At 34.4% G+C, this 18,354-nt stretch overlaps 1 protein-coding gene across 1 annotated transcript in view; it reads right to left on the bottom strand.

Annotated features, from left to right (window-relative positions):
• The window catches only part of LOC123703935, a 73,807-nt gene that overhangs the window by 8,994 nt on the left and 46,459 nt on the right, over positions 1 to 18,354 (bottom strand). The window contains exons 31-48 of the mRNA XM_045652145.1: positions 17,237 to 17,383; positions 16,142 to 16,282; positions 15,124 to 15,301; positions 14,360 to 14,484; positions 13,638 to 13,981; positions 12,704 to 12,837; positions 12,087 to 12,226; positions 11,588 to 11,749; positions 10,445 to 11,160; positions 9,775 to 9,966; positions 9,425 to 9,477; positions 8,815 to 8,944; positions 5,455 to 5,592; positions 3,783 to 3,955; positions 3,075 to 3,166; positions 2,562 to 2,695; positions 1,486 to 1,607; positions 249 to 393 (exon numbers count right to left, since the gene is read on the bottom strand). Of these exons, the coding sequence (XP_045508101.1) occupies positions 249 to 393; positions 1,486 to 1,607; positions 2,562 to 2,695; positions 3,075 to 3,166; positions 3,783 to 3,955; positions 5,455 to 5,592; positions 8,815 to 8,944; positions 9,425 to 9,477; positions 9,775 to 9,966; positions 10,445 to 11,160; positions 11,588 to 11,749; positions 12,087 to 12,226; positions 12,704 to 12,837; positions 13,638 to 13,981; positions 14,360 to 14,484; positions 15,124 to 15,301; positions 16,142 to 16,282; positions 17,237 to 17,383 (3,266 nt within the window). The remainder of the gene's footprint in view (positions 1 to 248; positions 394 to 1,485; positions 1,608 to 2,561; positions 2,696 to 3,074; positions 3,167 to 3,782; positions 3,956 to 5,454; positions 5,593 to 8,814; positions 8,945 to 9,424; positions 9,478 to 9,774; positions 9,967 to 10,444; positions 11,161 to 11,587; positions 11,750 to 12,086; positions 12,227 to 12,703; positions 12,838 to 13,637; positions 13,982 to 14,359; positions 14,485 to 15,123; positions 15,302 to 16,141; positions 16,283 to 17,236; positions 17,384 to 18,354) is intronic.

Raw genomic sequence — 18,354 nt, 5'->3', positions numbered from 1 at the left:
TAAATTTATATTTATAAAGCATTTAAATGCCATAAAACCAAAAATATCACATTCAACGTACGTATTATGTTATGTAGACGCATGTGTGTGCGTGCAGGTCAAAACGCACTTAGTGTGTTATTTAAATAAATAAGTGTGTGTGTTTATTGTAAAGCACGACAGTTGGATGCCCGCTAACGTTTTGCACACATGATGCATAGGCGCTCCCCGTACGCTTTATGTGTGTCTGTCTGTCTGTATATACGCACCTTCAACAGCGGCGGATACAAACAATCCGCGTGGTAGGCCCTCGAGCACAAGGCACAGGGCAGCAGCCTCCCCCCCCCACTGCCGGCCCCGCACACGATGCATACACGCTCACCGCGGGCTTTGTTCACACATTCCCAGCAATACCTGTATACATAATAAAGGATAAATCGGTCAAGTGCGAGTCGGCCACTAAGGTCCTATATAAGATACTAGCTTTCCGCCCGCGGCTTCGCCCGCGCAGTCAAAGAAAAACCCGCATAGTTCCCGTTCCCCTGAGATTTCCGGGATAAAACCTATCCTATGTCCTGGGGTAAAAAGTAGCCTATGTCCTTTCTCAGGTATCAAAATATCTCTATACCAAATTTCATGCAAATCGGTTCAGTAGTTAAGGCGTGATTGAATAACAGACAGAGTTACTTTCGCATTTATAATATTAGTATGGATTTCCGCCCGTGTCTTTGCCTGCGTTTTCAAAAACCCACATAGTTCCACTTAGACCACGTCTTATTTTAGGCCTTCAGCTACCTACATACCAAATTTTATTGTAATCAATTCAGTCGTTTTTACGTGAAAGAATAACAAATATCCATCCATCCATACTCACAAACTTTCACATTTATAAAATAATTAACAGCTTCACAAGCACCCTTAAAACACGGTTAGCTGTCACACCCTTTCCTAATATAAATAAATAAATAAATATTATAGGACATTATTACACAAATCGCCCTAGTCCCACAGTAAGCTCAATTAAGGCTTGTGTTGTGGGAACTAGGCGACGATAAATATAATATTTAATAAATACATATATATAGATAATAACACCCAGACCCAAGAACAAATAATTGAGTTCATCACACAAATGCCCTGACCGGGGATCGAACCCGTGACCGTCGGCTCAGTAGGCAGTTACTTTACCACTGCGCCAACCGCGTCGTCAATAAATGTAGTCGCGTCGTAATACAAACATTTATTGACCAAAACATACATAAAAAAATATATATTAATCTCTAATATATATAAATCTCGTGTCACAATGTTTGTCCTCAATGGACTCCTAAACCACTTAACCGATTATAATAAAATTCGCACACCATGTGCAGTTCGATCCAACTTGCGAGATAGGATAGGTTTTATCCCGGAAATCCCTCGGGAACGGGAACTATGCGGGTTTTTCTTTGAAAACGCGAGCGAAGCCGCGGGCGGAAAGCTAGTTAATTATAATATTATACATACCAATCGCCCTCCGGTATTTTATCCATCCTAGGCTTGAAGCAATAAGTGTGATAACCCTTATCACAGCCATCGCACAGTAGGAGCTGATCTTCGTTATCACCGGACAGGCAGAATTGACAGTTCTGTAAAATAGCCAATTTGCGCTTACTAGCCCGTCGCTGGCTCGCCTGTTGTAAATGTGTGGTTAGTATTTGTGATAAGCAAAAGAAAATAAAATTAAAATCAAAGGATAGAGCGGAAAAATTAGGAAATGGTGATTTATATGAAAAAAGAGAAACTTCTTTGGCAAGACTCAAAGATGAAATGGTGATTTATATGAAAAAAAGAGCGAAAAGTGAAACTTCTTTGGCAAGACTTCAAGATGCCATAATCGCAAGAAATTAAATTATATTAAAAAGAGTTATTAGTAGAATAATGCAGAATTAAGAGGTTTTTAAATGATTTCAATAAGAAAGCTAGGTTAGAAATTAAAATGGCGAAAATGAAAAGAATTTTAACTGTTATTTTTAATGGTTGTAAGCTAGTTTGCAGAATAGATAAAGTAATGTTAAAACTAAATGCTGGTGCTAATTAGAAACATAATGCAAATAACGTTAAGTAAACAATGAAATTAAAAAAGAGTACAGATAACAAAAAGCTTAAACAATTAAAATTAAAATAAAAACAGAACAGATAACAAAAATGAAATGATAATGTTGCGACAGAGTTAGTAGGAGTTTATAAATGTTTCATGATGTGTGTAGTATCGTTTAATATGCTAATTGATTTAAAAATTAAATTTAACGGATTTTTAACATGATTTATTCATATTAAATAGTACAATTATTAATTAAAATTATGAAAAATATCGTGTTACACTAATCGTTTAAACTTCTCTGACTTTTCTTAAGAGGAATTTGCAATGAAAATATCAAGATTATTATAAGTATATATATTATAAGTCCTATGTATTTATTTATTTATTCTTCGCACAATACAATAAAAATTTCCAACTAATTCCTATAGATTTAAAAATGCCTAAGATTTTTTTTATTTAAAATTTCCATTCTAATAAAACAATAAAAACAAATACTTACAGCTTTCATAATGCTCTTGTCCCACGCAATGTGAGTTTCCAATGCGTTCAACAGCATCGCAATTTGCGCAGCCGTACTGCACCTCGATACCGCGTCGCGCCAAGTTGACAGACCGCGGGCTATGCCTTTTGTTTCTGTTCGAATAATTATTTATTTGAATCTAATTTGAACATAATGTAAGAATAATTTTATCAATATTGTACCAGCCATTTTTTATCTGTTAAATTTATATCTTAGTGCTCTTAACTTCAATTACGAATTCAGGATTTTTTATCTGTTAAAAATTATGTCTCAGTGCTCTTAACTTCAATTACGAATTCAGGACAATTTATTTAGAAATCACAGACAGACAGACTTATTTTTCTAAATAACTAAAGAGAAAGGATTATATTTTCTGTATACATATTTATTTGGTTTTGAATAAAAAATTCAAACTAATAAATAATCGAAATATTCTAAGTAACAATATATTTACTCCTAACTATAGATTAAGTTAATAAAATACACAATTACCTTTAGTTTCACTCGCGTCAGAATTATTAGGTGACGTCGCAGATGAACCGTGCTCGCCTTGCAACATGGCGCCCAGATTTGCGTCGTTTGTGCTGAAAACGAAGAAAATAATTAATTTTATTATAATTACGTGAGAAATGTTGAAATAATAGTATTGTGTAATATTCCAACAAATCACTACATAGTATAAAACAAAGTCGCTTTCTCTGTCCCTATGTCCCTTTGTATGCTGTAATGTATAAAACTACGCAGCTGATTTTCATTCGGTTTTTGAAGTGAAACTTCTTTATCGGGATTGGAAAAAAATTTAGTATAACATTTTTTCGTTACGCGCCATCTTTTTCTTATCCCTACCACGCGTGATTTGACGTATTTCTGTAAAGATGCATCATGCATATAGTAAATTATTATATGAAAAATAAGGTCATAAAGGAGTTTCAGTTCTTACGTGTATACACTAGTACACGCACACATATTTTTTTAATACATAGAGTTAGAAATTAAAGACTTTTTAACGGATTTTAAACGCGATTTAGATTTTTTTAAAGAGAATAAATCGCGTTTAAAATCCGTTAAAAAGTCTTTAATTTCTAAATGTATAATACTCGCGTAAAATCAAACACTAGAAAATACATAGAGTGATTCAAGAGGAAGGTTTTAGTATATAACAAACACACATAATATAGTATGCACCCCACCCCCACCTACCTCCCGTACCTTTGCACGAGCGGGGGCTTCAGATACCGGCGCTCCACGTGGGCCTCCAGCTGCGCCAGTGTGACCCTGGCCCTCTGCACGGGGGACCCGCCCCCGGGGCCTGCGCCCCGCCAGCCCTTCACTTGCATGGACGCCGCTAGCACACGCTCTTCTAGGGCTTCCACCTGCAGATTGATAATTTACTATACAGGGTCACTATACTATACTAGTAGACGCGGCATACGCCAACATCATTGCACTAAAAAACAGCGTAATTAATACATACCTAGTACCTACTTACTAACGCATTATCACCAATACAGTTGTTCTCTCTTTCACTCTCACGCACGAGACATAATACATGTCTCACTCATGTACTTCGTAATAACAACTGCCGATTAAAATGTAAAAAGAACGTCCAGCCACGACGCTGAATGGTGCGTGACTAAGTGAAACTCGGGCACTTACCTGAGTTTTTTCTTGCCAAAATAGAGAGCGGGTAACGTATCTAGCTTTTTTATATATCATAGATACAGGGTGTAATCGGGAGTGTATAACATTTTTGGATATTTCCTGTAATACTTTAAAATTCGAGAATAGAATACACCCATACGCTTCGCGTTGTGTTGCGAGCAAAAGTTATTATTGTCATTTTACTCATTAGTTAAAGTACTTCGATATCAGTTTAATAGTTACGGAATAATCGCCTGTGCACACTTAACGATAACACCCCGTATATTTGTAGTCTACGATCATTTCGGTCAGTTGTAACAATCTATTATCAATAAATAATAACCTATACTAATATTATAAAGCTGAAGAATTTGTTTGAACGCGCTAATCTCAGGAACAGCTGGTCCGATTTGAAAAAATCTTTCGGTGTTAGATAGCCCATTTATCGAGGAAGGCTATAGCTATATTATATCATCACGCTAAGACCAACAGGAGCGGAGCACTGCGGGTATAACCGCGGAGCACAGCTAGTATATCATAATATACTCTACAATATAAAAAGAATGATGTATAAAACTAATTTTAAGTGACAATACTCCTGACTCGTATTAAATTTTGTAACTATTTATTCTGCGTTCATTTTGTAAAATAATAATTATTGTATGCTATAATAGTTATAGTAAAAACATGAATCCTACTAATATTATAAATGCGAAAGTTGTGTGTGTGTGTGTGTTTGTGTGTGTTTGTTACTCTTTCACGCAAATACTACTGAACCGATAACAATGAAATTTAGCACACATATAGGGTAACTTGGATTAACATAAGATTTTATCCCGGAAATCCCACGGGAACGGGAACAATGCGGGTTTTCCTTTGAAAACGCGGGCGAAGCCGCGGGCGGAAATCCAGTGTCTATAATTTTGTCTAAATATCTTTGTATAGGTATACCCTGTTTTTATGCAATAAATAATTTATTTATTATTTATTTATTTTACTAGGTTTCCACCCGCGGCATCGCCTGCGCAGTCAAAGAAAAACCCGTGTAGTTCCCGTGGGATTTCCGGGATAAAACCTATCCTATGTCCTTTCTCGGGTATCAAAATATCTATATACCAAATTTCATGCAAATTGGTTCAGTAGTTAGGGCGTGATTGAGTAACAGACAGACAGACAGAGTTACTTTCGCATTTATAATATTAGTATGGATTATAGTCTGCGGTATACTCACCATAGCCAACACCCGCAGGTCCACTCTATGTGCAGTCTCAACACAATGTGCCCCGGGCTCATCGGGTAAAGGGAATTCGCCCTCACAAGGGCTCGCTGTGAGCTGAGTTCGTGTGGGGTCACCTTTGTCTATATATAGCTGAAATAACAAAATATTATTGTAAAATGAGTAAAAAATAGGTATTGTCCTGGAAAAAATGTTATTTTAAAATTGGTAGAAATTAAGTGTCGGTAGGAAAGTGGCTTTGTGAAATAATGTTGTAAATCGGCTGTATGGTTCCTGAGATTATTATCATCATCATCATCATCAATACATATAATAAAATTCTAGAAAAGCGGTGTCTGTACAATGAAAATATGGAAAAAAAAATTAGCAGGTATTATTACTAAATCGATCCCAAACCCAAAACTGTAGTTAAAAAATTTTTTGTCTGTTTGTCTGTTTGTCTGTATGTTCGTGCACGCTAATCTCAGAAACGGCTTATCCGATTTAGATGCGGTTTTCACTAATATATTGGAGTAATCTTCATTTAACATTTAGTGTTTATTTCATGTCAATCGGTTCGTAAACAAAAAAGTTATGAACATTTAAGTATTCACGGCGAACATTTGCTAAGGCATTCTATTTATTGTACACTGTACAGTGTACGATATAAGTTATCTCTTACAGTTATTCCTATAAATGTCCAGGTGATCATATCGAAAGTCCCCAAGGGTGGGGGAGGAGTGGGGTAAGCTGAAGTAGTAGGGGGGAAGGGGTCAAATTAGAATTATGTTTTTTTCTAGGTAAATTTTATACATAAAATGTCCTTTAAATTATGTCCTATTATATTTTTAACTCCCGACGCAAAAAGATGGGTGATGAGTGTTTGACAACTATATGTGTATAATATATGTTTGTGCTACCGTAGCTCGCTAACAGGTAATCCGAATTTGATGCGGTTTTTTTTGTTAGGCAGAATATTTTCAGACGCTGGTTCTTAGATAAAGTGTATCAAAATAGGTTCATCCATTTATTATATCTAGGTATATAGGGGTCAAAGTGAAATGAAAGTGAACGACCAAATGAAAGTAACAATAAGTGAAATTCTATCAAAATCGGTTCATCCATTTATTTGATATAGGTATAAAAGTGGTAATAAAAAAATGAATTTTGTCAAATATACTCAAGTGACATATCAAATGAAAGTGCATGACGTGTAAAGTATAATTAGACATATTTAATCAAAATCGGTTCATCCATTTATTATACCTATATATGGGTAAAAGTGGGAATGAAAAAAACGAATATTGTCAAATATATCAAATGAAAGTGCATAACGGGTGAAGTACAGTTAGTTATATTTTTATCCAATTCGGTTAATCCATTTATTAGATTACAGCGGTAAAAGTGGAAATGAACAATAATCGAATGTGGTCAAATAATATACTCAAGCGGGGCATATGAAAGGGCAAAGTGTGAATTACAATTAGTCATATTTTATCGAAGTCGGTTCATCCGTTTATTACATTTAGGGCACTTTAGGGGCGACAGTGGGTATAAATAAACCAAATGGAGCATCAAACGACAGGATATGACGTGTACAATGTACATATAGGTACAATTAGATATGGTTTACATCAAAATCGGTTCTGCTATTTACTAGGGGTGGAAAGGAAAGGGTTGAAAGTCTGTGAAAGAAGAGGAGATATGGGAGCGAGAGGATAGCCACACCCTGGAAATTTTGAAATCTACTCAAAGCCATATAGGCCTGGCCCTTTTTTTTGGAATTGGAATTTGGAATTTTTTTTTCCTAAATATACCACTTCTTTTGCCACTGTGGTCCATTACAATTTGGGCACGGTTACGGCCCAAATCAATATGATGTAGGAATGTAATATGGAGGTACATTTGATAGTTCGGTCTTGCTCACTTGAAAATATTACATGAAAATAAGAAACCGAAGTTTAAAAATTTAAAAATTAAAAAAAAAATCCCAAAGCAACGAAGATAAAGGAATAAATCATTTTTCAAACTTCCCGACGATCTTAAAAATTAAGTTCCATTATAAAAAAAAATATTTATAGAGGTATATATGATATTATCTATATTATGATAATGTTGGCATGGCAGCCCCGACGACTTTGTTTTTTTTTTATAAATATTTAAAATGGTATTTATTTTTAAAGATCGTCGGGAAGTTTGTGAAATTATTTATTCCTTTTTCTATGCACTTTTCTTCGTTGCGTTGGGTTTTTTTTTATTTAACTTTTATTGCACGGTCTAAACGGTTTAGTTACTACAGGCGTGAGACAGGAAAGATCTGATTTGGATTTGGTGCTGGATTTGATAAAAACTGAGTATCGATTAAGCTGATCAGTTGCTGCACGATACATTGTTAATAACATCCATACAAGGAAGGAAGAAATTTGCTCGCCTCCCCCCTGGTGCTTAAAAATAATATGACATAATTTAAAAGAAATAAATAGAAAATTAATTAGGCATTTATTTTTTTTATTTTTAAGCTCAGTTCGTTAATAAATTTTACTATCAGTTCTTTTAATTATTTATGGTAGTACGTGTTTACTCAATAATTAAGTTAATTAGTAACTACTATGCAGTCACTATTCCACGCGGACGAAGTCGCGGGCACAGCTAGTTTACAAATAAAATTAAATTAACTCCATTCAGGTTGTTTATCACTATTAAACTAGACTCACAATCGCCTGAATCGTCATAAAATATTAGAGCGGCGTTTAATAAATGATTCGTTCAAATTAACACCTTATTTCGTGACGGTAAAGTCCAAATTCAACTGTTTTCAAATTAAGTTGGCAGATTAGAAAACTATGCCTAATATACGCGTAGGCAGAGTTTTGTTTTGGACAATTATGAAACGTAATTTTTTATCTTACGTCATTGTGAATAAATATATCTCTACATACTATAAAACAAAGTCGCTTTTTCTATACCTATGTATTCTTAAACTTTTAAAAATACGCAACGGATTTTGATTCGATTTTTTAATAGAAGATACAGTGATTCAAGAGGAAGGTAATATTCCTCTTGAATCACTATTACAGAATTTGTTAGGTTTTTAGACAAAGTGGAAAGCTATTTATTTATTAAGCTAGTTATATAAAAAATGTGTGCGTGTACTAGTGTACACACGTAAGAAGATGAACTTTATGATCTTATTTTTCAAAAAATAATTTACTATACTATGTAAAGTTTTACAGAAATACGTCGAATCACGCGTGGTAGGGACAAGAAAAAAATGGCGCGTAACGCAAAAATGTCACGCGTAACGAAAAAATGTTACACTAAAATTTTTTCCAACCCCGATAAAGAAGTTTGACTTCAAAAAAAACCACAAAATACCTTATTATTCACAGTCGGTAAATGTTGCACAAGCGACGTATGTAGTTCCCTCTCCCTCACACCTCGCGGATGTAACGAATCTAGAAGCGATTTCATTTGCTCCGAGTCCGTTATACGCCACCAGCCGTGTCTGCAAGTGGGAAGTGCTGTAGCGATTTTGATGCAACTATTTGGATGGATAACTTTGTTTTTTCAAAGAGTATATGTATATTAATTTTCTTAAGTATTTACAAAAATATATTCTACATATAATTATTAAAAATAAACTAAAAAGTACCTTCAAATAGTCAGTACTGGACAAATTTTTAATGAACAAGTGACAACTGCGTTAAAAACAACCGACTTCAAACTTGCACTTGCAACATTTACAAATACAGACAAAAATGCTCATAAAATAAGAACTACTGGGCCTATCCGAATAAAATTTTTATGGGACCAATTCGACACCATCCCGCATCGAACAAAAAAAGAATCACGTAAATCGGTTCAGAAACCTCGGAGTAATCGGTGTACATACATAAAAAAAAGAAAAAACATACCGGCCGAATTGAGAACTACCTTCTCTTTTTTAAATCGGTTGAAAAGTAAGTTTTATTATTATTTAAATTACCTTTCTTCTAATGGCACAGCCGTTCCTCCAAGCTTCTTAGGTAGACCGTGTACCTGTGATATAATACAATAGATTTAGTTTATATACAATATGAATATTATAGGTAATTATTATTAATCGTATTATCCCTTTTTATATAAACTTTTTTAACCTTTTTAGTTTTTTTATCAATCATATCTGTGTTATTCTGCCCGTGTGTACGGATTTGTGTGTACATGCGTACGTATTTGTGTACATGTGTACGAGTTAGTTTGCGGGTGTACGCATTTGTGTGTAAGTGCGTACGTACGCTGTACGGCGTACGCTTTTCCCGCGTATGCGTTTATGAGTGTATGTTTGTTTGTCAATACCTTGCATCTCTCCAACTGGTCCAATTCCTCAGGCGACATCTGTATAGGCGGTGGCGAGTCGCAAGTCACATAAGTGGATAGAGCATTAAAGTTGAGTAAGCCGAGGGAACTTAGTCCCGAAGCTTTGGCCTTTTGTAGGGACATGTCCGCTTTGGCTGAATCCGCTTGTAGCTCTTTTTCTAGATCGTTCTCCTGTGAATTAATAAAAAAATAATTTATAGTAGTAATTTGGTCAAAATAAAGTATTTGGATAATTAATTTAGTTTTGCATTAATTTAATTTTGTATAAAACACCTGGGACCTGGGTACTTGGATAAACACCAAACATACAAGTTTCTATAGAAAACATATTTTTAATCTCGTGATTAGTGAGAATATTTCAAATTGGTATAGTATTGTTTGTATTAAATGATTATTTGTACTTAGAAATATAATTTCACATAGTATTTAAATTTGATAATGTCACTTGGTTTTTTAATCGGTAAATAGTTAAGACGCTACAAAAATTTATATATATATATTTATATTTTACTATTCAATGACATTTATCAATAGGCAAGGATACAAAAATATGTTTCATGTCTACATAATGATAAAGAGAACTTTTAAAATTCTAAGATATAGATGCAATTAATAATTGTAATAAATACCTGAATTAAAATAATATTACCTGTTCCTTACACTCCGTCTCTCGCACCGTATCATTCAAACTGGCGTCCATCATATCCTGATCCAGCCCGGACATTGTCAAACTGGAGTCACTGTACACACTATTGCACGGCACTTGGACACTCGTCACCATACTGTTCAACGTGAACAAACTCGGGTCGTTCAAAAGATGTAGATTATTCGATACGTCCCATTTGTGACCTTGGCACATTAACACTTCGGCACATGTATGCTCGTTATCACAGTACTTGGGTATGTCCTGTTTTTCCTCATTTATATTTGATAGGAAGGAATTTTCGTGTCGCAGAATGGAAAACCATTTTCCATCTAGTATTTTGGAGTAGAGATGCGCGTGGGCGTCTATTTCTTCTTCTTTCGTGTCTTCTTTCTCATCTTTGACTTCGCTTTCCGCTTTTTTCGCGGCGTCCAATTGTGAGGACACCGCTTCCGCCATTTTGCGTAACTCCTCTAGATTGTTAACTAGATTGTCTTTGGTGTCTTCTGGTTCCGTTTTGTCTATGGTCTCTGTTTTGGCGGGGTTCTCTAGTTTGACGATCTCCTGCGGCTTGTCTATGGGCTCAGCTTGTGCGGCGAACATTGGCTTGTGCGACGGTTTCTGAACAAGGAATGCTGTGGGAATGGAGTCTTCGATGTCCAACATATCTTCCTCTTCGTGACTCTTTTGTTGAATGTACTTTTCTTCCATCTTTATTGACCCTGGAATACAAAATTATTAATTGATAGAATCTTGGTTACATTAGGTAAATGTTAAAAATATGTAATGACGATTCGAAAGTACTTCTAAAAGAAGTCTAATTGAATAAATAAATCTTTGAGTTTAGGGAACGAGGATTTGTTTAAGAATATTTATTGATCAAGAATGAGAACAAATTTATTGCACAAAAAACTTGAGATAATAATGCAATGATGCCTTATCACTTATAAGCAACTTCTTCCAGGCAACACAGACAACATAACTAGATAATACTTTTGTAAATTAGTGCATATTTTTATTCATACAAAAAAATGTTATTTGATTTTAAATAAATAGAAATATACGTTCCCAAACTTGTAATTAAACTTAATTAATATTTTCCCCTATCTTTTCCACAAAATTATCAAAAACAACACATCACTTCCTCACCTTCGACCTTACAAACAATCTTGTTATGTTCATACTTGATTATTTGCGTCTTATCACTTAGATTGAGTTCCGTTTTAATACTCTTTAGTTCTAGAGCTTCAGCTTCTGCGTCTACTTCTGTCTCTTGTGGCTCTTCTTTTTTGATCTTCTCTTTCTCTTCTTCTGGGAATATAATACATTATACAATATTGATACATTCACTGGCATTTTTGTTCAAAAGAATAAAACTAGAATACTCAAATTTACTGTTTTAGAAATTAATTTACATTTTGAGCTTTCAATTATCAAACTAATTATAATATCCTGTTTTTATTAGATCAGTTACAAGTCAATATTTTTTAATTTATGTGTAAAATACTTATTCAGTATATTTCTAATTACATATTATATTATATTTAACAATAATAATTGGTCAACTAATTGGCGTATTCTAAACATACTTATGTATATCAAATAATATTGTAAGCTGTTAAAATTTTGATTAATAAGTAATATTTACCAGTATCAACCTCCGTTTCCGGTTTGCACTTATCCCTCGCTAGTCTCTCGTGATAGGACATTATTTCCGGTTGAGCCGATTCCATGCCTTCCACGAACACACCGCCGCAACTGCCGAGCCACCAATAGCGTCGCCAGTATCTGGGAAATTAGTTTTATAACATAAAAACGAAACTGAAACATTACATCATTATCGGAATTGAAAATTAGTATGACCCAATACAAAGAAAAGTTCTAAATTACAATCCGTTCTTTAAAATTTTACAATTCGTATTTTATTAGTTCTTTAGCTTATATAAATCGCTATAACAAAGAAGAATAAAGAGATAGAAGCAAGAAAGACAATTGTCATGAAAAAAATAAACAAAGATAACAAATCATTTCAGTAACATAAAGGTTAATTTATAAATTGCATTAAATACAATTTATTAATTACTAGCTCTGCCCCGCGGTTGTACCCGCGTTGCTCCGCTCCTGTTCCTCTTAGCGTGATGATATATAGCCTATAACCTTTAAAAGAATTTTTCAAATCGGACCAGTGGTTCTTGAGATTAGCGCGTTTAAACAAACAAACAAACTCTTCAGCTTTATAATATTAGTATAGATTAAATTAATTACCTATCCTGTCCATAACAAGACGCTCTTAACGAATGTGACGCGGCCGCCAACTGTAATTGCTGCTGTTCCGATTGACGCAGAAGTTTCTCGAGTTTTCGGGATAATTCCTCGGAGGATAGGTTTTTGTCTTCATCCTGGATAAATTAGATAAGTTGGAATTTTAGGTTTGATGGTAACAATAAAAATATTTATATGAAAGAAAGCTGTAGCAAAAAACTAGTACTAGTGTACACACGTAAGAAGTGAATCTTCTGTCCTTATTTTTCAAAAAATAATTTACTTTATGCAACTTTACATAAATGTGTCGAATCACGCGTGGTAGGGATAAGAAGAAGATGGCGCGTAACGGAAAAATGTCACGCGTAACGAAAAAATGTTACACTAAAGTTTTTTCCAACAAGTTTCACTTCATTGAATACATTTTTTTGTTAATTTTGATAACATTTTACTATTGTTATCAATAAACAACTACACTTGTAAATAACACGTATATTATTCAGAGTTTACTAATAAGTGATCGACTTTGTACCATAACTGCAACGAAATAAGGTGTTATTTCAATGTATATTTTACAATGCCATTTTTTCAAAAAGCGTTTGTAGCGTAGTTTTTTATAGTTCGTCCATGAGTTAAAACAATAGTCCAACAATAAAGACAACAAAATATATATAGTAACTCTCCTGAAAGAAATCTCAATATCTGTCCAGTAGTCTTTTATTTACAGTAATCGACCGCCTCTTTGACACAGTGGTTGACGCGTGAGCGTAGCACCGAGAGGTCCTGGGTTCGATTCCCGGTGGAGACGAAGAAGAAAAAATTTCTGGTAGGACACAGAAGGCTGATCACCTGCTTGTCCCTAAAGAAAATCGATCAGTGAAACAGATGTATAATGCATCGGGGACATGGGACTTCACTATATATACAATATCCTTACCTCCTCAGGCTGAGTGCCTTCACTTTCCAAATCACTTAACACATCATCACCCATAACACTATCCTTGCCCTCCGGAATCTCTTCCTTATTATTATTCATCATCTCCTTTTTCAATTCCTTTAACGGGGATAAATCATTCATCATATCCTTTTTAAGTTCTTTTAAAGGCGATAGTTCATTCTCTTTTTTGAATTCTTTTAAAGGGGATAGTTCGTTTTCTTTTTTAAGTTCTTTTAGAGGAGATAATTCTTTGTCACTTTCATCTTCTTTGTACGGTGATATGGCTTTGTCGTCTGGTGGAGGGGATGTTTCCTTTTTGGGAGTAGACGGCTTTTCTGGCGTGTCTGCAATGTTTTTTAAGTTTATATTATAAAATTTAATATAAATATCTTAAAAATCGGAATATAATCGGAACTAACGAGTAACTTAAAAAATATCACACTAACGTACACGATTAGACGTGAGATGGCATGATTTATTTATCATGAGCGAAAGAGACAACTAATGGCAACAAATATAATATAACTATCTATTCTCCCGTGGCTTCGCTCGCTTTGTCTTAAATTTAATAAATGATAATAAACTAATATTTAATTGTAAGGTAGTCCATTCATCGAGGAACGCTATATAACATCACGCAAAAGACCAAATAGGAGCAGATCGATGCGGGTAAAACCGTGGGACAGAGCTAGTAATCTATAAATCTATATTATATAACTAACCATGTACAGGCGATCTAGCAATCCCAGAGCTCTCTTCAACCAATCTTTGCATCCGTTCCAACGCCATAGCTTGTTGTTTCTCCGCTTGTTCGCTGCGCAACTTTCTTTGGTGTAACACACGTACTCTGAAAGAATATTATATATTAATAGATTAAATATTAAAAAGCTTCTATCTGTAAAAGACTGAACCTAAATTTATCTTGCTTTTAGTATTTTTTTTTCATGCCTTAAGGCTTAACTCTTTTTTGTCTTCTTAAATAGTTACATTATTAATAAGAAACCAAATAGACAAATATCGTTGATTTAATGGACATGCTATGAACAATCCTTGTTAAAAACATTTATTAAAATTTACGCCTTATTACATTGCAGTAACGTTCAAAATCGAATGTACTGATAATTATAAAACTCTGCCTAATACATGCATAGGCAGACTTTTGCTTTGGATAATTTTATTCGCGATTATGAGTATTCCTTTATGGTGTGATAACTTACTTCCTATCTTTACGTCCATCAAATACAGTTCCTACCACACTTGAGTATTCAAGTGCGGCTTTTACTTGTCTAAGAACTAGCTTACTAACTATCCTAAACACTAGCTTACTATTTAATATATTTTTACTTACTTTCTTATCTTCACGTCCATCAAATACCGTTCCTTCCTGACCACACTTAAGTGTTCAAGTGCGGCTTAAACTTGCCTAAGCACTAGCTTACTCACTATCTTAAGCACTATCTTACTATCCAATTATTTTTTTACTTACTTCCTTATCTTCGCGTCCATCAAATACCGTTCCTTTCGCACCACACTCAAGTGCTCAAGTGCGGCTTCAACTTGCCTAAGCACTAGCTTACTTTGCAGCAATTCGTCACATAGACGCGATAGCATGCGTGCTTTGCTTGTAGGGTTTAGGGATACGAATGGTTTGTCGCGGAGTAATTCTGAAATAAAATATATTATTAAAATAATTAATTACTTATACAGGGTGTCCCACTATTAGTATTCTAAGCGCGAAGTGACTTGTAGTTTTGCATACACTGATCACGTAAAAAATACTTAAACAACAAAATTACGCCAAAAATTATTGCTTAATTTTTCCTAAAAATCCATGTTTTCGTCTCTAGCTTCGCGCAGCCGGCATATACCGCTTCGCTAATTCGAGAATTTTTGTCTATGAAAACATAATCTTAAACGATAGATAATGTGCGAGTGGCAAAGTTGAGCGGGTTGCTTGTTATGGGTGTACACATAGAGTTTTAAGAATTCATCTATTTGTCAAAAACATTCGTCTGGAATTTTTTACGTACTCAGCGTATGCAAAACTATAACCTCCTTGGGGCATAGTATACCATTGCTGGGACACCCTGTATATTACAAAGCTTTATAGATAGTGTTATTTATATAAAAATGAACCACTTAAATATATTATGTTTGCGTACAACTTTAAAACGATTGTAAATACAACGCGAGTCCCATTTTTCAAATATTCAAATATTTAAAAAATGAGATGGACAAAAAAAGGTATAAGGAATTATTTTTATTGTCATGAATACTTGAAAAATACAAAAATTTCAGCCTCATGATATAATTTTTTTAATTTTATTGCAATATAACTGTTGTTTTATTTGTTAATTATCTTTTTATTGGTTAGTGTACACCAATGTTCGATTTGTTTATTCAAAAGCGCTGACTAATCGACAGTCTGGCTTTTACAACATTATGAAAAATGAAATGGCAGTATGTTTTAGAAATGCTGATTGTATAAATTTCCTAAAACTTACCAGACAATTTATAAGTAGCATTGCTATGCAAATGTTCATAATACGCCGAGTTTTTAGTACTAGCGCACGTTTGTTGCATCTCTGCTTCGCTCTGATGGTGGTCGGCCACGCGACGTTCGCGTTCCCGTTCTACTGTTAGACCTGCAAATAATATTGTTTATTATTTATCACCACAGAAAATAAAACAAAGTCGCTTTCTCTGTCCTTATGTCCCTTTGTATGCAACTACGCAACGGATTTTGATGCTTTTTTTTTAATAGATAGAGTGATTCATAAGGTTTTAGTATATCATTTATTAGGTTTGAGACAAAGCGGGCGAAGCCGCGAGCGGTAAGCTAGTAAATAAAATAATAGTGATATTTATTGGGATAGATGTGAATGATTTAACGTATACAAATTATTATGATTTGATATATTGGATAAATGCAATGGGAAAATGTTTTTCTTTCCTCTGTTCCAAATGTGTCTTGTTAGTGACTATCATATACATATAATATATGTTTTTGTGTCTGGTTATAGTTGTGTAGCTATATAAAGGCATTTTTCTCAACAAAAATTTTACAATCCTGACTAATATAGTGCCAAAGTCTGTCTTTCTGTCACTTTGCAATGAATAAATTTATTCTAGAGATGGTTAGGTCACTAGGGTGATTTCCCGTCCGATTAGGGCCCTTCTGGCCTCCTCCACTCAAGCGACAGCTCAAGCCGAGGTTCGTGGTCCCCGTGGCAGGGGGACGCCCTTGTGCATGTCGCTACCAGGGTGAACCTTCAGTTCACCCCCGCGTCCGCGTTAAAATGTAGAAGCCCTTCTGGCTAACATTGAGAAACACCATACAAAAAAAAAAAAAAAAAAACTAGGGTGATTTGGACATTTTACCACTTTTAAACGCATTTTCCTGGGTATTATATCTCCTAGATACTAAAAATCAATTTGGGCATTTTTTGCATTGTTTACCTAATTTTCTTGGGAATTTCTCCTAACAGCTAAAAAATATTGCCTAAAACCCACTATATCTTCCCGAAATATTGCCAAAAACCCACTATATCTTCCCGAAATATTGCCAAAAACCCACTATATCTATACAAATCCCATACCAGTGAGCGCCTTGACCTCCCCCGTAGCGCACGCATACAAGTATATCCGCAGCACTTCGGACACGTTGTGTGCTGTGACGTCACCGAGTCGGATCGCTTGCCCCAAAAGCGTAGTATGTCTTCCCGGGTGGGGGATACCGGGGTCCTCTGGAATAGAAAAAAATGATTAAAATGTATGAATGAATTAATGAATGCAAATACTTTATTTGCACCAACACAAGGAGATAATACGAAAAAACACATGCAAACAAACACGTACAAAAAGGCGGCCTTATCGCTAAAGCAGCGATCTCTTCCAGGCAACCTTTAGTCGAGGATCATGAGAATTACGTTTTATGATGAGGTTGAATGATTAAAAAAAATGTAGAATGTGGAATGATTAAAAAAAATATTCAGAAATTTTAAACATCTAGTTAGGTTAATTTTCGGTTAAAAAATTATATATGACGAAAACTGGCTTCACGTGTGAGTATTAGTCAAAAAATATTAATTATTTTAGTGTTTTATGAATTCATTGTATAAAAAATCGTGTAAACGATCAACTCAAATATGGGTGCTACAATCACTGCTGATGACGAACGTCTCTCTATCTCGTTTTCAACATTATAAAATATTTTTTCATAATATTACTAGACTAAGGCCCAGATTCACAATCGTGACTTTACTATAGAGCAAAAGAGTCTTCACAAAGTAAACTTTGTATGGCCGAAGTTTACTTTCAACATATTTAATTTCAGAGAGAATTGCTTGACTTTCCTTAGAAAAGTACGGCCCCAAAGTAAAGTACAGGGTAAGACATGCAACTGTTACTTCATACGCATAATTTATGTTTTTGAGAACATAATATTATTAAATTAAGTTATATTTCCATAAAAAAACATATTATATAATAATAACATTATTATTTTATATAAAAAAAACCATTATGTAGGAAGATTATAGTAGAAATATCAAAAACCGGTAGACACCGCAAAATTCGTCAGAAAAATATTATAATAATGTTATAAGACAAACGAAACGATGCAACGATCAACACATCAACAAAAAAATGTTACTCGACATGACGTTTCGATCTATAACCCAACCATATTAAAATGTGTTTCTGTTCTAGGAAATTG

The sequence above is a fragment of the Colias croceus genome, chromosome 28 (genome assembly GCF_905220415.1).
Source record: "Colias croceus chromosome 28, ilColCroc2.1".
NCBI classification, from domain to species: domain Eukaryota; kingdom Metazoa; phylum Arthropoda; class Insecta; order Lepidoptera; family Pieridae; genus Colias; species Colias croceus.
Note: the sequence above shows the minus strand (reverse complement) of the source record. Positions and strands in the feature narration are given on the sequence as shown.